General features: G+C 43.3%; 3 protein-coding genes across 5 annotated transcripts in view; 1 reads left to right on the top strand and 2 right to left on the bottom strand.

Moving 5' to 3' along the window:
- The window catches only part of syn3 (synapsin III), a 64,312-nt gene extending 59,342 nt beyond the window's left edge, over positions 1-4,970 (top strand). Inside the window, exons 10-13 of one of the 2 annotated variants that reach the window (XM_084702068.1) lie at positions 501-632; positions 924-948; positions 1,195-1,351; positions 2,260-4,970. In XM_084702068.1, coding sequence (XP_084558194.1) covers positions 501-632; positions 924-948; positions 1,195-1,351; positions 2,260-2,389 — 444 coding nt within the window. In that variant the 3' untranslated portion in view covers positions 2,390-4,970. Of the gene's footprint in view, positions 1-500; positions 633-911; positions 949-1,194; positions 1,352-2,259 lie in introns of both variants that reach the window. The other variant, XM_084702067.1, reaches the window with a different exon arrangement.
- Positions 4,971-5,013: 43 nt separating this feature from the next.
- On the bottom strand, positions 5,014-9,644 carry LOC146276613 (GTPase IMAP family member 9-like). Its single transcript, XM_084701009.1, has 3 exons — positions 9,259-9,644; positions 8,120-8,806; positions 5,014-7,912 (listed from the first exon to the last, which is right to left on the bottom strand). The coding sequence occupies exons 1-3, from the start codon at positions 9,260-9,262 to the stop codon at positions 7,620-7,622; spliced, it is 984 nt and encodes a 327-aa protein (XP_084557135.1). The 5' UTR covers positions 9,263-9,644; the 3' UTR covers positions 5,014-7,619.
- Positions 9,645-14,541: 4,897 nt separating this feature from the next.
- The window catches only part of rerg (RAS-like, estrogen-regulated, growth inhibitor), a 28,844-nt gene continuing 19,816 nt past the window's right edge, over positions 14,542-23,569 (bottom strand). The window contains exons 1-4 of one of the 2 annotated variants that reach the window (XM_084702099.1): positions 22,088-22,139; positions 17,444-17,517; positions 16,907-17,033; positions 14,542-16,349 (exon numbers count right to left, since the gene is read on the bottom strand). In XM_084702099.1, coding sequence (XP_084558225.1) covers positions 15,939-16,349; positions 16,907-16,999 — 504 coding nt within the window. In that variant the 5' untranslated portion in view covers positions 17,000-17,033; positions 17,444-17,517; positions 22,088-22,139 and the 3' untranslated portion in view covers positions 14,542-15,938. Of the gene's footprint in view, positions 16,350-16,906; positions 17,034-17,443; positions 17,518-22,087; positions 22,145-23,569 lie in introns of those variants that run through there. The other variant, XM_084702098.1, reaches the window with a different exon arrangement.

The following is a 23,569-nucleotide window of genomic DNA, read 5'->3' as shown; positions in this document are numbered from 1 at the left end:
AGAGCAAGCAGTAAGATGTGCGCGTCATGTTCGGCCATGTGTGACTATCCTCCTTGAATGAATAAAGAAGAAAGTCTGCTTAATCTATTATTCACAAGCATTATGATCTCACCTGGAATGTTCTAGAGTTATCAGGTCACTATTATTCTTATCTCGTATTTGGACTGGAACACAAATGGTCACATTTTCATTCTACTTGAATTGTGAGTAAATGGTGGGATCTAAATGTTCAGGATCCCGAAAACTTCCAATCCCACATTTCCACTGACAGATGAAATACTGTACGTCTCAAAGAATCAAAAGTACACACAAGGCTGTGTTTGCCTAAGACTGCCATCTAGTGACAGTTCTGCTACTGTGCACATTTTAGTTTTCTGTAATAAGGAATTTTAGAAGTTTATGAATTATAAATATGTTGTCAAATGAAACAAAATGCATCTCCCCAGTCCTTGGTTATAGAATTGTGGGATTTTGAGCTTCTGATTGGTGCTTGTCGTCAGGTGATGGACAGTTCCATGCCTCTGATTGGTGAACATGTGGAGGAGGACAAGCAGCTTATCACAGAGCTGGTGATGAACAAGATGGCAAGCGTCCTCTTGGGAATCACCACGCCACTGCCTTCTGCTGTCAAGGTAAGGTACGCCGCAACATCAGCAGAACTTGGCTTGCTTATAGACATAGGCCAGCAACGTTTTGGATTTGGACTCGAAAGCATAGCAATTGCGCTCATTTACAACCAGCCAGCTAGTGCTTTTTACGACAGACTTTGATTAAGCCTTCATATTGATAATTGTACCTTTATCTGGAATGCTAAATATACACTGTATCAATATATATACCGTGCACATCGAACTTTGGTAGGAGTAGCTTGTATGCAGTTTGAACATGATGTTTCTGATATCATCTCTCAGACACAGCCTCAGAGCTCTCAGCCAAGAAGAGCCCAAGGTAGGCCGGCCTCTCCCCACACACCCTCTAACCCAGCAGCTCTTCAGCTGCACTGCTTCCCTGAACATGCATGTGTGTGTGCTTGTGTGTGCGTATGTGTTTGACTGTGTGTGTGTGTGTGCACGTGCGTCTTTGCATATGTGGATGTCTTTGTACACAATGTGTGTGTGTACTCGTGTTTGTGTGTGTATACAATGTGTGTGTGTATACAATGTGTGTGTATACACATCTGTGTTTGGTGTTCAGGGGGAAACCGCTCCGCCTCAGCCTCTCCATCCCAGTCAGCCCAAGGTTCCCCTCAAAGAGCCCGCTCTGCCAGCACCTCCCCCAGCCAAGCCTTCCAGCCCGGCCCCATCCCTGCCACCTCCGGCCCCGGGGCCCAGAAGCAGCCTCCTCAGCTGAAGTAAGTTAACCTGGTATGCAGGGTGGGGCTCATCATTGCTTTCTATTCCTTTTTTTCCTATATTTTGTTAAACTTTTCATTTTTGTCTTGCCGTTCTGCATTGCATGATCAATAAATAGGCTAGATAGATATACCGTATGTACAGTATGTGTCTATGTGCCTGTGAAATGCAGATGTATCTGTGAACAACAAGGGGTGGAAACCCAGTTTGGTCTGTTTACATGTTGAACAGTTTCAGGATTAGTCGTGACTGACTGTCTTCCACCTTCTAGCAGGAGAAACACAGTCTGCGTGTCAAACAGTAGTAGTACTAGTACTCTTGTTTGACAGGCAGATTGTGTCTGTATTAGTACTAGTGTTAGTGCTAGTACTAATAGAGGAGGAGTCAGATGGCTGAGCGGTTAGGGAATCGGGCTATTAATCTGAAGGTTACCAGTTTGATTCCCGGCCCTGCCAAAAGACGTTGTGTCCTTTGGCAAAGCACTTCACCCTACTTGCCTCAGGAGACTGTCCCTGTACTTACTGTAAGTCGCTCTGGATAAGAGTGGTTAAATAAATAAATGTGGTTAAATGTGGTTTATGTGGTTAATACTCAGCAGTATACAGCACAATGATGTACCAAGCAGCATTAGCCTACAACAGGCTGGAAGCACTGCCTGTATGATCACTGTGCAGACACAGTCTATAGAAAGACATTCAACTCATTTGCTGTCTTTCTTGAATAGAACAAGTGTTAATAACAGTATGAGAAATTGATCAGGTAATTTGGGGTTGTTTTCTGTTGGGTAGAAAATGGCAATATCTGTGGCTGTGAGAACAAAATGTGCAGGTGAGCTGGGACACTGATGTGGACACAATAAGAAACAAACAAAATATATGTTTTGTTTTTCCCACAATTCTTCTTCCAGTAAATCCCAGTCGCTGACCAACACCTTCAATATCACAGACACAGTGAAGGGGAATCCCACAGATGATGAGGCCAAGGCAGAGACCATCCGCAGCCTACGCCAGTCCTTCGCTAGCCTCTTCTCCGACTAACACCCTCTTCAAGACTCTTCCACCAGCAGCCATGGCTCCAGGAGGGAGGCCCAGTCTGTCATCACAGGTCTCACTCCAAACAGGAAGCACCTTCCACTTCCTGTTTCCTACTTCCTGTTCTCCACCCTGTTGCATATTTATTGAAAAAATGTCAGTTGGAAAGGTTCCGACAATTACATTAGTCTGGAGTTTTGTGCAGCGCATGGTGTAATTGTTTTGCATCTGTCCTGTTGTCAAAAAAGTGCCCTAGAAATGTTTAGTAAGATTAGCATTTTATTTTAATTTTAAAGGCACACGTGTTTTCCTCATGTAGTTTGACCAACATGGCTTTCTGTTTTAGGCAATATCACAGTATTTAGAAATTATAACTAATAATGTTGATAGGTTCAATAGCGATGTCTATCCTATTGATGGCAACATATCAAAAATACAACAATTGCCATATCTAGTTGGCTGGCAAGTAGTTAATGTAATTTCACCTGGGCCTATGATTACCAAAGTATTTTTGATAAAACCAGAAACCCATTTTGTTAGGTCAGGATAACCGCCACAGTACCTGTACACATGCAATCTAAGGAGCCGCAAATACTGTCTTCCATTACAGGAAAATCTTTCCCCTGAAGCCATTAGTAGTTACTACATGACCTATCTTTGTAAATAGCACTACGTACAAGTATCCAACATCTGTTCGTAAGCCAGTGTTATAACATAGTTGTGGAAACCCATATTCCATGTAAAAGGTAAAGAATGTGATCGGATAATGATTGTAACAGGGAAAAGTCCTCCATATGTAATAAAGGCAAGTGGAACAGTATCAAGCAGGTTCTGTTAAAGCGTTGGGAGCTAGAAGAGATCCCTTTGTCGATATCTGAAGTCAGTGATGACTCCTGGAAGGCAGGTATCTGTGAAACATCACTACATTATCTTACTGTAAACTCTCCTACCATGAATACGATATAATTGGGGCTTTCCTAATCTACTGGAATGTCCCATTGAACAACAGTGATAAGTGCATGACAATGAATTCAACGTAAATATGTTAATGTATCCTAATCTGTTTGGAATTGAATATGAATCTCATGGTTTTACCTCATTGCAATCAGTTTTCCATGTCAATCTCTTCTGGAAAATGACAGATTGATTATAATGACTGTGTCCATTTTTTGGTGCATTGCTTTGACATACAGAATATTTTATTTTAGAATTTCAATTTGACATTTTGTAAGTATAAATGTAGTTATTGAATTATCTTAATAACCACCTTCTTTGTCTTCAGAAATTGTACTTGAAGTTGCACTATGCTCTCTGGCTAGCATCAATAATAGTATTACTTTTAAGGAGGTACAATTTATACATCGTGGATTGTTTTTGTTGCACTCAACAACCCCATTAAGGAATTCTAAATGTTTACTTTATGCTGGATGATTTTTATTTTACAGTTCTAGATGTCATTTCTTTTGCCTTGGACACTGTGTCACAAAGGACCAAATTGCCTGTTAGACTTAAGACCATTTAAATAAGTATCTATTTTGTTTTATTCTTGATGAGATTTGTCAACCACTTTAAGTAATAAATACTTCAGTATGAAAAGCCATAAAAAGCCATGACGTACTGGGAATATGATGTCGTTCTGGAGCAGTGATGCCCTATGAGGCTGTGACGCAAATGAGTTCATGTTTACTCTGGTTAATTATTCCTCACATCACTTCTGCTTGTATTACTCTGTTATTACTGTTATTCATCGATTGATAAATCCAAGTGTCTGTTGTCTTTTTTTTTACTCACAATGTAGAGCCACAGAAAACGCTGATTCATAAGGGTGGAAATGTCATCCAGTAACTACCAAAAGTCCAGCAGACTTTTCAGTGTTCCCAGTAGCACTGATCAAACAAGACGAATCAGAGTAAAGTTTTGCTGTCCTTAAACTGGCAAGCAACAACAAATCTTTAGATTGTCTTTCAGCATTTCTCAACATTGTGGTAAAAAAGTGCAATAATCATAAATCATGTTATATTTAATGTTACGTTTCCTGTTAGCCATTAGATTTTACTACACATTTCAACTGGTATTAAGTGATGAACTGCTAAGAATTCAAAGGCGACTCAAGGTTCATTAAACATCTGCATGTCATTACAATGAATAGTGAAGGGCAATACACCTTGAAAGATTTACTGTGAAGCTGTCTTCTACAAACAAAAGAAAAAACAAGTACATATTTCAATAAGCCTGACTACACACATGAATATTCTGTAGCGTAACCTCACCTTAATTATGTTGACAGGTTGACAGCAGACTTATTGCGTAAATGTATAACTGATGTGTTCAATTTACCTCCCAGACTGTCTTCTTTGTTATGTTCTCTCATGGTAACTTCCTGCTGGATGGCAGATATTATTGTATGCTCTGTAGTGTAAAAGTGTAAGTGTGGCATGAATTCTGACCCTGGTGTGCCTCCGATGTAAGTTCTTGTGTAGTATTACTGTCTGGCTGATCTGTGTATGTATGAAGTGTGATGCATCATGTGCGTGTTTCTGTAATTCATGTATTTTGTTCTTTTGATGTCAACATTTATGTTAATAAAGCAAACAACTTTTTACATAGTGCAAAGTTTTTATTTATACCAGTATACATGTTTCAATAAATAACATAGTAAAAAGCCTTAGAGTAGGCCTACATTATAAAAACTTTTGTTAAGAGATGAGAAGTTAAACTAAAACTGGGATATTTTTCAATGAACTACTAGACTACACACGCCTTTACAGTTTTTATCGATTGCTAACACACAAAAATAGGAACATATGACACAATCACCACAACTTGTAACTCATGTGTCAACTCTTTTAACCAATTCTGCTGAACTATAAACACATTTTGCTGCTTTAGACACAAATTTCAATTGCGAGCCACACTTTCCTCAAAACACAACACACAATTATCTGCTTTAAACACAGATTTCAATTGGTAAACCACACAGTCTCCACAACACTACACACAATCCTCTTTATTTTTAACACTTCATCCATGCCAAAAGCTCCTTGTTTTCAGAACAACATTGTTATTCAATTAATAAAACTTCAATTTCCAAGGCTGTTGTGCAGTTTATAATCAAGGTTTTAGCAATATAAGGGACATAGGTGAGCTCCTGGTTTGGAGAGCAATGAACGACATGGAAGCACAAGCATTTCAGAGAGGCAGAGGAGTAAGGGTAAGAGGAGGACGAGCAGGCGGACGAGGTGGAAGGAAGAGGTGGAAGGAGAGCAGTAATCACTGATGAAATTCGGGCCACAGTGGTCGACCATGTCGTGAACCATGGTTTGACCATGCAGGAGGCAGGCCAGAGGGTGCAACCAAATATTAGCCGCTACTCTGTTGCATCCATCATACGGACGTTCAGGAGAGAAAATAGGTAAGAAATACTAGGCCTACTATGACAGAAAAACGGTTGTATTTTTGTATTTAGAGTATTTTCCATTGTTCTGTATTTGTACATTTTGCAAAACTGAAAGGTTACCCCGGTGTGTTGGGAGGGAGCGTACCTTCTCAGATGCACAGGAAACAGCAATAGTCAACATGGTTGTGGCAAATAACGCATTAACCATAAGACAAATAAGGAATACAATAATCAATGACCAAGTCACATTCCCCAACATTCTCACAGTTGGCCAGGCTACAGTGGACCGTGTTCTGAGGCGGAACGCACTAAGAATGAAGCAGATATACAGAGTGCCGTTCTACAGAAACTCTGACAGTCACAGATTTGCGCCATGACTATGTGCAAGTAAGTCTTACTCTATATATTCTTACAGCTGATTGCGTCATATTACTGTAGCACTGACACATTAGTGGACTATATTGTAATCCAATTCAATGTTACAGTATTTTCAAGTGTTTTCACTTCACTGTCAATGTGTAGGCCTATTTCTGATAACTACTGTAATATTGTCATGTTTGTTTCAGAGAGTTCTTGAGCTAGAGGCAGCTGAGGAGTCGAATACATTTATTTATATTGATGAGGTTGGTTTCAACCTCTCCAAAACAAGGCGCAGGGGCAGAAACATCATTGGACGACGCGCCATTATCAATGTCCCTGGCCAGCGGGGAGGGAATATCACTCTGTGTGCTGCCATAAACCACAACGGCATCCTCCATCACCACTCAATCATTGGCCCCTACAACACTGCCCGTCTCCTCATATTCCTGGACACACTCAACAACACACTTATTCCACCCGACCAAATAGTCCATGCAGAGCATCCCAGGTATGTTGTTATCTGGGACAATGTAAGTTTCCACCGGGCTGCTCTGATCCACAATTGGTTCACCAACCACCCACGGTTTTTGGTGCTTCCCCTCCCACCAAACTCTCCATTTCTAAATGCAATAGAGTTTTTTTCTGCCTGGAGATGGAAGGTATATGAACGCAATCCGCAGGCGCAGATGCCCCTGATACAGGCCATGGAGGAGGCATGTGGCAATATAGCCCCTGAGGCCTTTCAGGGCTGGATTCGCCACACCACGCGTTACTTTCCCCGCTGTCTGGCCAGAGAGAACATAGCCTGTGATGTTGATGAGGTCCTCTGGCCAGACAGGATCCGAAGACAGGATGCAGCCTAATTATTTTGTCCTCCTTTTTTACAGTGTTTTACAGTATATATATTTAAATTTTACTTTTCTTCTTTGTTGTTGGCTGTACTGGCCTATTCTTTATTTCACTTTTGAAACAAATAAATATTTTTGTTACTGTACATTTGTGTGTTGTTTCATATTGGAGTAAAAACATTTTACAGTTACATTTTACAGTATAACAATATGTACTAAGCCTAAGTAAGCCTATGGTATCACTGAACATGAAAAGGCAAAATGCTCCTGATAAGGCCTTCATACATGGTGTTTTCCCATTCATCGTAGTGTTTTCACTTGAGTACATCAGTGTTCAATCAATGCTTGAAAAGTCTACTCAAATAATAGTCTGTGTTTGTTGTATGAAATCAAAATACCATTTTGAGGTGACATAACATTTATTTGAAACCAAAGTAGCATTTTGCAGGAGTTATGAAGTGTTTTGAATTTTGTGTGAGTGGTTTTGGGGTTTGTGTTTAGAGTTTTGAGAAATCGGGGTAAGCTTTCAAAAAATGTGTGTTAGCAATCGATAAAAACTGTAATCAAATGGTATGCACATTAGCCTTTCATGCTAGGCTATGTGCAAATCATGTGAACTATTTTTAACCACCTACGACATAAAACGTACGAGGGGAAACGCACGTAAGAAATAACGATGGTTCAGTCTTTTGGTCGTAGAGAACCCTCTTAACATAAGATCCATCGTTATCGGAGAACGCAGCCCAGATCTACACATTGATCTGAGATTGTAACTGCATGATCCACTATCAGAACTGAAGACAGATTCTGATGTTGACTTCTGTGATCTGTATCCAGAGGTCAGTGTTCTTCTTGATGCTGACTTGAACGAGCTGAAATCCGAGGTGCACTGAGAGCTTACTTCAGATATTTTCTCCCTTTCCACTGTGGAAAAAAGACATGCATAACCCTCAATTATATGTAATAAACATTTACATAATGTATCTGATTTAAATCAACAACTAAATGTTTTTTTTTTTTACATACTCAACAATCTCACTTTACATATATTCTACAAAATATCTCACAAGAAAAAACATTGTGGCAAGATAAACTTAATACCAATGTTAAAAAATAAACTTTTCTACTTACAACTTGGAGGTACAAATGGAAAACTGTTAGTTTTCCTGGTCGTCCTTCCCTGTGTCATCTCTCTGTAGAATGCCCAGTCCTCCTCCACCATCTCATCCTCACTGTCCTTCAGATCTTCCACTTTCACTCTGTAAAATGACTCCACATTTTTTCTTGCCACCATCTTCTTAATCTCATCCAGCAGCTCTGTGACCTGCGATCTGTCTTCTATGTTGATATTGTTCAAAACATGATACCTGTTTTCACACTTCTCAACAAGCCACTGGAGGGCCTTTCCTTCACTCTCAATGTGCTCCTCAATAGTTTTGTCTTCCAGCCGGTCTCCATGGGTGAACAGTATCATTGAGTAATGCCAGACTCTCTCATCCAGTAGTTCCATGTGATCCTCCACAGATTTCCTCATTCCCTCTCTGAACGGGATCTCAACATTTACAACCAGGAAAAAGGCGTGGGGTCCAGGGAGACACAGCAGCACACTGTACTCAATCTGCTTTTTCACCAGTTCAGGAGTCTTTTTCGAGGATTGGTCATTATACCAACCAGGAGTATCTACTATAGTGACCGTCCTCCCTGATACCTCACCTTCAGCCTTCTGGAGTTTGGATTGAGGTTGTTTAAGGTCCAGGATGGTCCTTTGTGAAGACCTTTTACCAGATCCTTTAGATCCAACCAGGATAATCCTTACAGCTGGGAAATGGAACAAGTGAACTGTTAGTGTTCTTTCTGCATTCAACATTATTTTAATGCATATTTTCAGTTTCATTTTTCTATTCATTATAATGAATGTGTGTATTTTGTCAATGGAATCAAATTTCACACTAGTCTTCCTAACAAAACGAAGGCTATTATTAGCCAAGCTAGCCTAACTTTTAGAAAATAAACATAGGCCTAGGTTATAGCCTACCATGCCTAGGTTAACCTGCATTTTGTCCACGTCGACATTATAAATTCAGTTAGCTACACATTTAATTCCTGATTTCCTATTCAGGACATTTAGCTAGCACTGTCAAAACCATGTAAGGCCGTGTTCACACTTGACTTATTTTCAAACTTGCACTTCTTTTTTTTAGAAAAAATAAGTAAAGTGTGAACACGGCCTACAATAGCAACAGAAAACCGAACGAAATCCACATTCTTACCCATTTTGTCTTCTGTCCTTTTGTAGGAGAAAGGCTACCAACAGACAATGGCGTAACTAGTTTTGGTTTTGGTTTCAGTTTGAAGCATAGACTGTAACCAGGGTCCGTGTACCTTGTGGGTCCGTGTAGCCTACCTTGTGGCCATTAGTTTTTCTATTTTGAAACCCGTGTTGACAAACGCAAAATAGGACCGTAATATCGTTTTGTCATTTTAGAGACACAAATGGAATAACGAGCCATTAATCGTTGTGTTGATTATTCCCTATCCTTTATGCTGATATCTGCAAAATGTAAAAAATAGGCGCGTAATATCGATTTGTTCATATATTTCGGATGTCAGAACCAGATGGGTCCGGAAATGCATGGTTTCCGTTGTTTTGTTTTATTTTGGAATAAAGGAATAACCATATAACACAAATGGTATTACGAGCCATTTACTCTTGTGTTTGATTATTCCATATCCTTTATGCTGCTATCTGCAAAAAAAAAAGACAAATAGCCTCGTACCATTTTGTCCATTTTGGATGTCAGAACCAGATTATGGGGAAAGGCTTGGTTTCCGTTGTTTTGTTTCATTTTGGAAATACGGAATAACCATATAACACTAACGGTATAACGAGCCACTCATGTGTTTGATCGGCCGTATTACGCATACTGGCACAAGTGAAAAAGAAAGAGAGTGGGAGAGACGTGTAATGATTGGGGGGTGTTATTACTTCTGAACACCAGAGGGCAGCAACGACTAGCTTTTAAAAAAGAAATCCTGTGATCTGTTAGGCCTACAATCTTGACAACCTAGCAGCAGGTTCTGAGTAGAAGACACACACACCAAACTTGTCAAACAACACTCACATGTTGACCGAGTTTATTTGCTACTTAGGTAATAAATCTTTGATGAACCCAAGTTTCTTTAATATATATTAGAAACATTACAAAACGGGGCTCCAGTGTGTGTTTTAAAACAAGGCCAAAAGGTGCCAGACGGTATCAGTTGAAAAAGACAATTACACCCGTGCAACAAAGGGGGGGGTGGGGGGGGGGGGGGGTCTGTAACTGTAAACATTTGAACTCTTAACATTTTACAAATCACCTAATTGAATAATAAATATTTAAACAATTGTGTTATACATATATATTAAGTTATTTGAATGTAGGCTATGTATTTATTTTTACCACGCAATGACAAAACGACAATACAACAAATGAATGGCTCAAGTAATACACATTATATTACATGGAATTATCTTTAAGAATATTTTCAATGAAAAAAGGTAGGCTTTAAGTCTCACAAAGGTGTAAGTTGTTTCAGATTCTGTACACAGTAGCAGGACAATTGCAAACCTTTCCTTGGTGCAGTTGGTAATGCCAGTGCCCACCTCCAGTATGGCATCAATGGAAATCATTTGTGTACTGCCTATATTTAACTCAGTTCTCGTCCTTCTACTCACAGTACCTACTCTTACCACTCAAGGTCTGATAATGCGTCATCACAATCTTCATTCATTTGATAAAGTCCTCCCACTGAGGCATGGAGTGTTAGCGTTCATGTTTGTGTCATTGTGGGTGGGTGGGTGTGTTAGTGTTTGTGTGTATTAGTGTATGTGTGTTACAGAATGGTCTCTTTACCTCAGACCAGTCTATTGTGTCTTGGTCACCATAGAGAGGGAGAACTAAATTAAAAAAGATAAATTCTTAAAACAAGGGAAAAGCCTTGGTCGTCATGGTAACTGCAACGCTTCACTGCACAGACCGCAAAGAGAGGGAGGAAGAGAGAGAGGGAGAGAGATAGAGAGATCTACGTAGAGAAAGAGAGGGAGAGAAAGGGGGGGGGGGAAGAGGAGCACAGTGTAGCAGGATAGGCCATACATCTCAATAACTCCATGGATGGTTTCTTATGGGTGTGGATCTCTCATTGGTGTCCTCTGTGTATTTATTCAGTAAAAATGCTGGAATGTGGAAACTCAGTTCTGCTGGTCAGAGTACCCAGCTGCTGAGACAGCATCACACAACAGTGTTTGAACGGTGTCAAAGAAGCATCAGTCTGTCACACACGTCTGTGTACATGTTCTTCAAGGCAGCCCTCGTGGACAGCCAGTGTCATGCCTCAGGGATGAGAGACGTCCCCTGCATAATATACAGTGCAGTGAACGTATTGTTCTGTTTTGTAGCATGTTAGCCGCAAAAACGTCTTATTTAGCCTGATTTAGTAGGAATTCTCAAAAACAGAAATGTAGTCAAGTTGATCTTGAGGTATATGATTGCAGCATCTTCACTTTTTTTGTGGACACACACCACCTTCTTCACCCAGATAGATTTGAAGAGGACGTTTTCTCTTCTTTGTCTTCATCAGTCCAGGCAACCCCACACAGTAACACCACACCACATTAACCCTAGAGTGGTTTAGAGGTTGTTGTTAAATAAGAAGCCTGGACACTTTTCTTACTTGAGGGAGATGAGACCGCTAGTCTGAAAGCTCCTCCTGGCTGGCTGTTATTGCTGGAACATTAGCCCTCTCTCCTCCGTGCTTTCATTTCCTCCGTGCATCACAACTGTTATCCCTTCCTTCTTTCCTTTCTTTCTTCTCCTTTTTTCTTGGTCCACAACAGAGCGTTTCATCACAAGGGTCTTAAGACCCTGACTTTTGTTGGAGACACACGTGGACACGCACACGCATGCATACGCTCACCAACACACACAAGCAATCAGAGTGAATTTCCTGCTATGCCTTGCATGCTTAAGAGATTTGTCTTATCTATTATCCAAATAATCCTTTCGTTTTTGGGGAGGGTTTGCAGTTCTTTTATGTGTTTGTCTGTCTGAGTTCCAGCTCACCAGCGCAGTCATCGGGGTCTGAGCCCGTTGTCCAAATTTACTGCCATTAAGTTTACCATAAAGCTGCCTTTCCCTTGATTGGCTAGCTGAACATGATGTATGGGGCTTATTACTGGGACAGACCTTTACACTTCTGATCCTTGACCTTCTGCTGTACCTAAAAAACAAGTCTCCTAATTGAGTAAAATTACAGCAGTTACAAGAGTAATAATGCTGTCCATACCAGATAGATACTGTCATAGCACTTTGCCACTACGATACTTAATCAAAGAGCTCTGCAACCCTTGACAGTAGTTTGCCCTGTGTGTGGATGTGTCATCAGAGTATGCAGAGTGGTTGGAATGACTTCAAGGACAGGTAGCTGCTACAAGAACACATACTTTTTGATGTGGTTCTAGGCAATCTGTTAGCTCTCTTTCTGTACCATGTGTGTGAGACAGGGAGGGAGACAGGGAGGGAGACAGGGAGGGAGACAGGGAGACAAGGAGGGAGACAGGGAGACAAGGAGGGAGACAGGGAGACAGGGAGGGAGACAGGGAGGGAGACAGGGAGACAAGGAGACAAGGAGGGAGACAGGGAGACAGGGAGGGAGACAGGGAGAGAGACAGGGAGACAGGGAGACAGGGAGACAGGGAGGGAGACAAGGAGACAAGGAGGGAGACAGGTAGACAGGGAGAAAAAGAGCCAGAGAGACAAGGAGGGAGGGAGACAAGGAGGGAGGGAGACAAGGAGACAAGGAGACAAGGAGGGAGGGAGGGAGGGAGGGAGGGAGGGAGGGAGGGAGGGAGGGAGGGAGGGAGGGAGGGAGGGAGGGAGGGAGGGAGGGAGGGAGGGAGGGAGGGAGGGAGGGAGGGAGGGAGGGAGGGAGGGAGGGAGGGAGGGAGGGAGAAAAATATATTCTTCCCCCTTTAGTTTGAATACAAATAGATAAGTTCACCCCCTGCCTCGCAGGCCCAGCAGGAGAGGATGATAACAGCAGGACGTGATGCCACTGGAGGGTGATAGGCTCCATAACAGCAGGGGCTCTGCCCGCCCCACCCGCCCCTGCACTAAAGCAGACCAGGAACATGGCCTGTATGTCACCAGTGTTGCAGTGTCTCCACAACCAGCCTTCTTTAGGCACCGTCATGTCCTCCCATGTCCAGCTACCACCCCTGAGGGCTGATTTAGAAAACATGTCACATGTCCTTCAGCACGTACATGCGAGCATTCAAACAAGACCTTACTGAGTAAACAGCATCGTTCAGGGTGTGAGGAGAAATCGGACAGGTCTATTATGGTCTGCCTACAGACTTCATGTATCAAGGGGGTCAAGTAAGCTAGTTTAGAGACCCAATCCGCTGTAGTGTAAAGGGACTGGCTGTTTTCTCACAGTGTCCAGGAATACACTTGTACATACATTCCTTCTTACAAGACTATAAAGCTCTAGAGTTTCTGTTGGTTGAATTCTATATTCATCCTGTAATGCGACGGACAGCTTTCTGTCCCTGGGACCCAGCAAAGGGGGGGGGGGGGGGGGGGGGGGGGGTGTCTATAGGGAGGTGCAGCCCTGGGAAGGCAATGGCTACATGTCAGTTATTTCAGGAAGATCCTCTTACAGTTTTTTTCAATCACTAAGAAGCGCTTACCCATACTTCGGATACTTTTTCTAAACTCTTAACAAAGACTGACACCTACAAAACACAATTGGCCAAATGGATCATTTTCTTCTCAATTTTTTGTTGGTGGTTGGCCCACTTTACCCAACATATATCAGTTGTGTGTCCGTTTTTTTTTCAGCTGAGAAATGTTGTTTTTGAACTAATATCATTGCAGAAGCAGATGTTTTTATACTGTATCTAAGGTTTGGATAATTGTTTTTGCTATTGTGGGATGTTGTGTGTTAACATTCATAAATACTACACAAACAATCCATCATTTTGTTGGGAGGTATAGCTTGTCTGTTAAGACAATGTAAGCGTTGTGGAAATTTGTTCACTGACGGCATATTGTGTGAAAAAGACATGAAATATGTGAATTGTACGGTCAAAAAATACTGACGCTGTGCTAATTGTGTTTAGAGTTTTGAAAATGTGACAACTGTTTGGACAAATGCTTGTTAGCGACTGAAATAAACTGTAAAATGGCAGCCGTCCTTGAGTCTGTGGAGGGCACCACCCAGCTGGGCTGCCTTCTGCCTCTGTGTGTTTAGATTAGATTCCTTAGCTTTTTTTAGACATTGATCTCTCTCATGAGCTTGTTACAGTAATTCATTAAGTTATGTAGGACAGTATCACTCATGGTGATTGACAAGCTGTATGCAAATGTGACATTTCGGTCTTGAAGTTGGACCCCCTCATATGAGCCCCTTAGTTATTTAACATACTCCCCAAACACCAAGCAATGACATTTGTGTCATTACAAACCAACAAAACACGAAGATTAATAAAGAAACAAAACAATTTCCAGACGTATAGACAGAGGGTGTTTAATGTTGTTTTAAGAACAGTTGCACACTAAAGGTGGGGAGATTCCCACACAAGGAAAATCTGAAACATATCAGGTACATTTCAAAACAACAAAGAAACAAAGTGTCTAGTTAAAACACTATTACAGTTGTATATCGTTAAAATGTCTCATTTCAAAGTCGACACTGATTAAGGCCATATCATACATAGTTTACATTTAAAGGTACAATGACACCCATTGAGGGAGGTCCCTGGAATGTGACTGAATAAATCACATTCCCTCTAATCTAAGAGAACAAGCTTTGATTACCGGACATATATACATACACATATATATTGTATGCATATATAAATATATATATTATGTTTATATATATATATATATTTATATATATAATTTTACATAGGCCCCTTTCCACCGTGAACTTGTTCTTCTTTGAAAAGCAGGAGATAGCATCTGCAGCCATCTTCTGAACCGGCATAAGGGAGGCATGGTTTGGTATGGGGGTTGGGGGAGACTTGTTTGATGTTAACATAGCATGATGGATTTCATCATCATGAGCGTATGTTTGTGTGCATGCGGTGCTACGTGTGTTTGCGTGGTGGGGTGTGTTCATGTGTGTGTGTGTGTGTGTGTTTGGTGGGATGTCTGTGTCTGTGTGTATAAGGGCTTAATGAAACTCTAGAAGGTCAACAAGAAGCGAAGGCCAGAGAGCCTCAGCGGAGGGCTCAGTGATCGGAGAGAAAGATAACGCTGTTGGTGTTTCACTGGATCGTTCAACGCTGCTCTGAGAAGAAACGCACATGCACAGGGCCCACACAGCATGTCAAAACATTCTTCTACAAACAAACTAGGCGGAGGAAACTACTAATCATTTGTCCATCATTTCTGATAAACAAAGGTGGAGTTCTTGGCATGCTGTACATTTTATGCAGCCCGGTTTATATTTTTTTGTTTAGCTTTACTTGCCATTTTCTTTGATGTCATTCAAGATGGTGAAGCTATAGGTTACAAAACTGGAGTATTCACATTGTGTTGACAGCCATTTTGTAGAATTTCCCAGCATTGTTTAGAGGGCTCAGAACCACTGGTGCTGCATAGAAGAAGTCCCATGGTCCAGACTGCCTGAAGCGATCCCATCCCCCAGAGACCTGTTCCCCATCTAATGCAGATATTCCACTGCCTGTGACCTGTGACCTCAGCATAGCAACATGGTCACGCATCTACCAACAAAACAACGTTCCTTAAAGCCACGGGTCATCGGCGGGGTGGGAACAGAAAAACATCGCCCCCCCTATGATTTTGCACACCAAAAAAAAAAAGAAAAAAAAGAAAGTCATATTCACACCTCCTCAGTTCTTCTACCGTCTGTGACGGTGAGATGTGCGCAGGGGCGCCCTCTAGCTGCTGATCTTGGTCAGCATCTTGTTGATGGCCTGCTTGACGTGCGTGGTGGAGCTGCGTCTCCTGGCTTTACCCTGGACGGCCTTCCTGCGCCGCACCTCGCGGCACAGCTCGTGGAACGCCTCCGCCACCGCCCCGCCCTCGTCGGCGCACGCCGAGCACTCGTAGAAGGCGCACGCCATCTCGGCGGCCAGGCGCTCGCCCTCCTCCGTGCCCACCTGCCTGGCGTGGTCCAGGTCGGCCTTGTTGCCCACCAGGACCAGCGGGACGTTCTTGGGCCTCTTCACGTCCTCCAGGAGGCTCCGCAAAGGCACCACGTCCTCGAAGCTGCCGCGGTCCGTGATGTCGTAGACGATGACAAAGCCGTCGCCCCAGCGCATGTGGCCTTCCTTCTGCTGGGTGTCCTCCTGAGGGCGAGACGGGATTAGTGACGGAGACATTTAGCATGCCGCGCGGTGGAACTCAGTGGGGACACGCAGGCAAGCACTGAACTCCCCTGAGAAAACCATGGAGGCTTTCAGCGAGAGTTTCAGCCTTTGTTTTCGGAGCAAATGTCATGGAGGATTCTAGCGTGTGTTTGTTTTGTGTATTTTTCTTTTGAAAGAAAGTGACAAAAGAAAGTTAGTGACACTCCTCAGGGAGTGAGTGATCTCAAGACTGTGATTGCACCTCCCGCACTTCACAAAAAATACCCTAACCCTAACCCTGCTCAACACAAACTTGGAGCACTATATTCAGCATCGTGTGCAAACTGAAGCAGCTGCTTTTCATATTGTATCAATCTAGAACTATCTGTCCTGTTGTAGCACAACTTACCGGCCGTGTGGCAAATCCCCAGAGTCTCAACCTCACTGTAGGGAGCACTGAGATTCTGATCTCACATTATTTGCTTGAAAAGACCATATAAAAACTAGAGTGAGCCCACATTCCTGCAGTGGAACACAGACTGCAGTCGCCTCTGTACCTGGCTGACTTCTGAACTTTGGGATTTACGAGGTACAAAGACGCCTCCGAGTCCAAGATCCAAGATGTCTTTAATCGTCATCCTCAATCCCATCTGTCTTTATGTCTACTCCCACCTCTTAATAGCTCTGAGAGCAGAGACAGAGGGGGAGAGAGAGAGAGAGAGAGAGACAGAGAGAGAAAGAAAGAAAGACAGACCTGTTCCTGCACTGGCCCTCATGCTTGCACTCCAGCCCTCACCTTACTGACCACCGAAAATAGACCACAGACTGCCTGTGTCACAGGGGAAATCAGTGTCCACCTACGCACAGCAGTGACGGCACATTCATCTCTGAGCCGGGATCTGCTCCCGAGCCAGTCTGACGGAAAGTGTTCAGAGACTGTGTGATGAGCAAAGAGAGAAACAGCTGGGAGAAAGGCCATGGTTATACTGCTAATACAGCAGTGTTGATGATGTTCTCTTTGATTCACTGTCGACGATTGTCACGGTCTAAGATAAGTATAATGCTGTACACCCCCTGCATGTGTCTGTGCCTACCTGCCCTGCCGTGTCCAGGATCTCCATGGCCACTGCCTCATCGTCGATGTTGGCTTGATGGCGATATGTTGACTCTGAAAGCAAAAACAAAACCTGGTCACCAGATGCAGCTGGTTGCTATAGTGACCGATGACCCCCGCTCGGTCCCGCTGACCTCCACTTTACCTCCAGGCGTTTTGACCAATGGGATGAGAGAGTGTCTTACACCTGGTCAAGGCACGCAGGTGTTAAGTCTGGTGGTGACCTTTTCCTTGTTTCACCTTTAAAGGGTCATTTACCCAAATTGCTCCTTGTACAAAGCCCATCTGTGTAAACACCTCACAAGAATCCCAGTAAAAAAGGATCCCCCAGCAAAGCAATATTTCACTGCACTGAGCTGGCTCCACTGTAGAGCCAAGCTTTTAAAAGCCTGCTGAACCTATGGATGCGGTGCATTTGTTTTCCACTCAGAGACATGCTGGGGGTGTTCTACTACTGTTTTTCCAGCTTAGTATGTGGCTGTGGAGGAATGGAAAGTTAACACAGTCAGGATGGTAACGATGTGTGCGTATCAGCCCTGCGTATTTACACTCTGATGTAAATCTGAGTCCTCGGCTGAGCACATGAGACCTCTGGAAGCCGCGGGCGAGCGCCAGGTTGGTGATTTACATCCCCCTTTAGGCACTAGGCCGTCCTCTTAGGAGCAGGGCTACAGTCTGCCTCTGGGACAGCTTGTTTCAGCAGCTATCACTCACACAAGACCCTGCTCCCTCCACCAACACCCTCCTCCCTTCTCCCTCCCTCCCTTCACCACCATCCACCCTCTATCCTTCACCATCCTTCGACCCTTATCCTCCACTCTTCTCCCTCCACAAACATCGCCCACCCTTCATCCTCCACTCGCCTCCCTCCACTCTCCTCGCGCCCGTCCTGCCTCGCTCTCCCTCCTCCACTATCCTCCTCTCTCCTCCCCAGCCCTCTGTGTTGAGCTTCCCCTGTGTGGTAGAGTACTGACAGGGGGCCTGAGGGTGATTTAACGACCGGTCCAACCTTCCAATCTAAAGATCTGACGAAAGGCCAAAACTGCAGTCATTTTCCTGGCAGCAAATAAGTCATTCCTTTAACACTCACAGCCTCTCTGCACGGTTCCTGTTGTTGCAGAAGACAGAAGGAGGAAGCCTCAGTCCAGACCACTGCTGCAGATGAGGAAACCGGTTATCTGCCGCCCTAGATGCTGATGTTTGTACTCGTCAACAAGGCCTCTCAGGGAAACATATCTGAGTTGTCTTGCTTATTTAAATGCTTCATGCATTAGCCAGCTGGCATGCATGCTGTTTCTCGTATTCCTTTGCTATGACGAAATGCCACGAACTCCTGCTTCTTTGTTGAGTGCTCTATCTGTGATTTTGAAGATGTCATCAAATGCAATTCTGTTCACTTAATGAGATTAGATCAGTGTGTTGTCTGGTGGTGGAGTTTTACAATGTCAATGCGTATTTGAGGTAGTCCACATTCTTATCGGGCTCACATGCTTTTTATTGAATGACAAGGAATGGCGTTCTCTTGAGTAGATGAGAGAGAACAGTAGACAAAGATGGGAACAGGAACAGGAACAGGGGTTATGATCAACTAGTGCTGTCAGTTTAACGTATTATTAACGGCGTTAACGCAAACCCAGATTAACGGCGTCAATTTTTTTATCGCTCAATTAACGCTCCTTTTGGCCTTGCAAACTTTGTATTTTTTTTTTTCAAATGCTGTTGCAACAACTACCGACGTTCGAAAAACTATAATACCACACCGGATCTAGCTAAACCGGAAACAAAACAACAGGCACGCCACACACACTTGTTTGGCTTGCGAGCCAGCTAAAGAGCAGTAGCAGAGCCCGTTTACGGATATTAGACATTCTTTGGTAGTAGGCTAACGTTACGTTTTGAGTGGATGGCGAGCGCGAGACCCCGAAATGGATGCCAATAAGATTCTGAATGGAAAGTTTACTTAAAAAAAGTTGCCAAATGGTTCCATTGACAAGACCAAAGTGATCTGTGTGTTTTGTCGTTGTAAACTGAGCTATCATCGCAGCATGTCCAGTCTGAAATACCACTTGATGGCAAGCACACAGATGATGCGATTTATCCGCCCCATCGTCAAAGCCAAGTGATTGCAATGTTGTTTTCAATAAAAAAAAATATTTGCACGAAGCAATCCGAACCAATTTTCCAAAAGGAACAAAAAGAACAAAAGAAATCAAGGGACAAAAAGAAATCAAGGGACATTTAGAATAGATAAAAATGTGCGATTAATTGTGATTAATCGTGAGTTAACTATGACATTAATGCGATTAATCGTGATTAAATATTTTAATCGTTTGACAGCACTTTCAACATGTCCCAACTAAGCAATTTCATGAGCACACTAATACAGTAGGCTACTGTGCATAGGTATTCTCCTCCACTGTACAACAAGGAGCTGGCTCAACCTGTAAATGCAAAACATTTAAAGACCAGTGTCATGGCAACAGGCGTGACTGTGGAGTTCTGGTCTAGAACCTGTCAGTATGATTGTGAAAAGAACAAATGATCGTGTACAATTATAGTTCTCTTCTTTTACAAGATGAAACTTAGCCTTAGGGGGGTTGTTTCGAGCCAGTATGTGATGTGTTATCTAGGGCCAGATTCAATGAGACCAGTCTGGACTTGTCCTTATCTGAGAACCAAAGAACTCCTGTGAAAGGTCAGTGTGTTTGTTTTTAACCTACAAGTCTAAAGGGTAGTCACTATGGTGAATTGTATCCACATTTTGAATGCTTGCTTCATAATCACATCCCCTATCAAGTCAGGGGGAGAATTTTGGCAGCGCAATAAATGAGAACGAGGTGTACAGGGCGACAATAATAATTTTCACCAATTGGAGTTATGTAACAGTAATCACAGAAAGTGGTCGGGGGGCATCACAGGTTAATTGGACCGGGGTGGACCGATTTGAAATAATGAAAAACAAATAAATTAACTGACAAAGGTAAACAGACGCCTGGAATCTACTGAGGGAGAGAGGGAGGGAGGGTGGGGAAGAGAAGGGAGGAGAGGAGGGGCGGAGGAGGAGAGGGGTAGGAAGGATATATGCATAGATATATGTATACAGTATCATCTGCTGCTCCTGATGAAATGACCTTGCTCATATTGTGGTATTAAAACTTGATTAACTTCTTGAACCAGCAGAGGCCAGCGAAGGTTAGATGCACTATTCTCAAAAACATGACGAAATTGGTTCCAGACTCTTCTCTGAAGTTCTTGGAAATTAATCTTCCCTGTGTCGTAACTCAATCTTCCCTCAAAGTTGTTGGCTCTGCGTGGCTTACAGCTCAATGCTTCATCTTTCACACAAGTCTGGTACAAAGTTAGGAGAAAAATCCTGTTGTGGTAGAGCCTTCAGTCCTGCTCGCTCCTGCTTCAAAAACAAGTGCTTGAACCTGCTCCAATGAGAGCACCCCATGCAGGCTCTACTTTGCATACTAGACTGGCCATTGGACTTTCATGCTAACCCAGACCTCTTTCAGACTCTGACTTTGAAAGAAAAGTCATTAAAACCACAAACCCAAGGCTCAGGTGTCAACAGAAAGTGTGTTATGTCCAGTGCTATCGCCACCTCTTTTGCCACACTAAAAGCCAAACAAAGCAGCTTAATGAAAGTCGTGTTTCACTGCTGGTGTGCACCATTGAACGTTAAACACTCACAAACATTTATTTCTATCAAGCAAGTCCATTAATACCATACTGTTATTTACAACAGGGATAGGGATTACAACAGGGACAGGGATTGGAGAGGTACAAAGTGCCTTTGTTTTTCTTTGAAGACAATATGCCACAACAACATTGTCCTGGACATAAACTTCCCGTTGGAACGCTGGCTGGCCTCAGTCAGGATGAAGCCCCAGAGGTAAATCTGATTACACTGTGGCTACTGTCTGTCCACGTAAATTCTAAATCTTTTGAAGCCATCTTAAAGTGAAAATTCCTTGGGTAAGTCATAACATTCCAGTCTCTGTCTGACGGGAAAGGGTGGCGTGGGGTGGGGGGGGGGGGGGAGGGAGGGAGGGAGGGAGGGAGGGAGAGGGGGAGGGAGGGAGGGACGGGGAGGGAGGGAGAGGGGGAGAGGGGGAGGGAGGGAGAGGGAGGGAGAGGGAGGGAGAGGGGAGGTGGGGAGCGAGGCAGAGGGAGGGAGAGGGGAGGTGGGGAGCGAGGCAGAGGGAGGGGGGATTCATGGAGGTACTGTAGGATGGAGGTAAGACATTTCCCTGTTGAAGAAACATCAACAGTGGAAAATCTGATTCTCCCTAAAGCAAATGCCAATGGCTTCCTCTATCAATGCATAACATTCATTTCTGAAATTGCAAATCAGCCTTGTGGTCAATTTAGCAAGACACAGACAGCCGAAACTATGAGGCAGTCTTTTGACAGGATATTAATTGATCTAAAGTCAGGTAAAGCTGGAAAGCTAGCCTACCCCTCCCATGTTGGGTGGATAGCTATTTATTTGAAATAAGAGTATCGAGTTGCCATCATGCTAAGATGTCTATATGTCTAAAGAGGCAGTGTGGAGGTCTTGTATCTTAACTAGCGGCGAGTCATGTGACTAGGCAGTGTGGAGGCCTAAATGTCTTACCTAGAGTTGGGTCATACTCCCAGATGAAGCGTCGGGTCAGAAACCTCACCACCAGAGCTGAGGACAAACAGAAAATAAATAGTCAGCCCTCAGACATCGCCACAGGAAATCAGACATCAGAGACAGTCAAATCACCAAAGCACAACATGACATTAAAGTAAACACAAAAGCTTTCAATGTCTGTGTCGAGATGTTTACAATGATTGCAATGAACACTTTCTCTGGCCCGATGTACAATATTTCCAAAAACGAGCTCTGATCTGCAGATATAATGACATCCACTTGAGAACAGACAGGAACCGGCTATGGATGTTGGTAAATTGTGAAGGGTACTGTGAAATGCAAACTGCTCTGCTATAGCAGAATGTCATCAGAATACTAACTGGCTTGACGAGGTTTACATTATAAGAGCTAATAATAATACTGAGAGGGGGGGGGGGGTAGGTAACAGAGTGTCAGAAAAAAAGAGAGAGGCTAGTTAGACCCGGCATCTGGTCTCATCAAAGCATAATTGTCCCCTGGCCTCTCAAGCATTCACCTTTCTACGACAGGCCTTTCCATGAGCCGCTTCTGTGAAGAAAACAAACATTCTAGCCACAACAGATGACTCACAACCTCCACAAAACCGAATGCTGAAATATCCTGCCACCGTGACACTGGGTGGACCGTTTTGTCCTCGGAGCCGGATTAAAAGCCCATTTGGTTTAGAACCAGCCTCCCTGAGTGCCGTCTGCCCGTGAAAACTAGCAGGAGAGGACGCATGAATGGAATCATGTGATTAATCCCTCTCCCTCCACTTAGCCAGTATAAACACATTCAGTAGTGTTATTAGCGATGAAATATAAATAATCATCATCAAAGTTTAGTGGCTGAGAATATTTTTATAGTATCTTCACGGCCGCTGGCTATGGAAACTGATGTTTCCTCTGCCAGTCCATTAGGTTAGGTTTAGGAGAGAGAAAGAGAGGGAGAGAGGGAGAGAGGGAGAGAGGGAGAGCGATAGTGAAGAGCTTGGTAACCACATATACTCTGAAAAAGAGAGAGATGAAGAGGTGAGAGGGAAAGAGAATGAGAGAGCAAGGAAGTGAGAGACGGAGAGGTGAGACAAAAAGAGAACTGAAGAGCTTGGTAACCACATATAATTTGTCTGGCAAACATGACCTGACCAGTAAGTGGAGTGGAGAGAATGAATATTGACATGGTTCCAGCCTCGCAATCACATCTCCTCCTGTGTATCTAGCACAACTTGAGGAGCGCTCATTGATATCATTAGCCCTCCTTTCATCTACCAATCTGCACGGGGCAGGGATGCTAAAACATTGAGTCATGCGGGAGCCTTTCCCAGAATCACTTGGTATGTTACCGTCTCGTTAACCGATGAGCAAATACATTCCGCTCCACCGAACCAAACGTTCATCGTTCCCTTCCTCTGCTGCCTTATCATTCGGGGCCGGCGCTCTCCCTCTGTGTTTTCTCAGATGC

This window comes from Hypomesus nipponensis, chromosome 7 (genome assembly GCF_054491055.1).
Source record: "Hypomesus nipponensis isolate SF chromosome 7, ASM5449105v1, whole genome shotgun sequence".
In the NCBI taxonomy this organism is placed as follows: domain Eukaryota; kingdom Metazoa; phylum Chordata; class Actinopteri; order Osmeriformes; family Osmeridae; genus Hypomesus; species Hypomesus nipponensis.
This window is presented reverse-complemented; position numbering and strand designations above follow the sequence as displayed.

What these genes read in the sequence shown, in the direction of transcription:
- LOC146276613 (XM_084701009.1), bottom strand. An exon ending in TCCATTTGTACCTCCAAGTT is followed by an intron (nt 7,913 to 8,119) that starts GTAAGTAGAAAA and finishes TTTTTTCCACAG; the next exon opens with TGGAAAGGGAGAAAATATCT.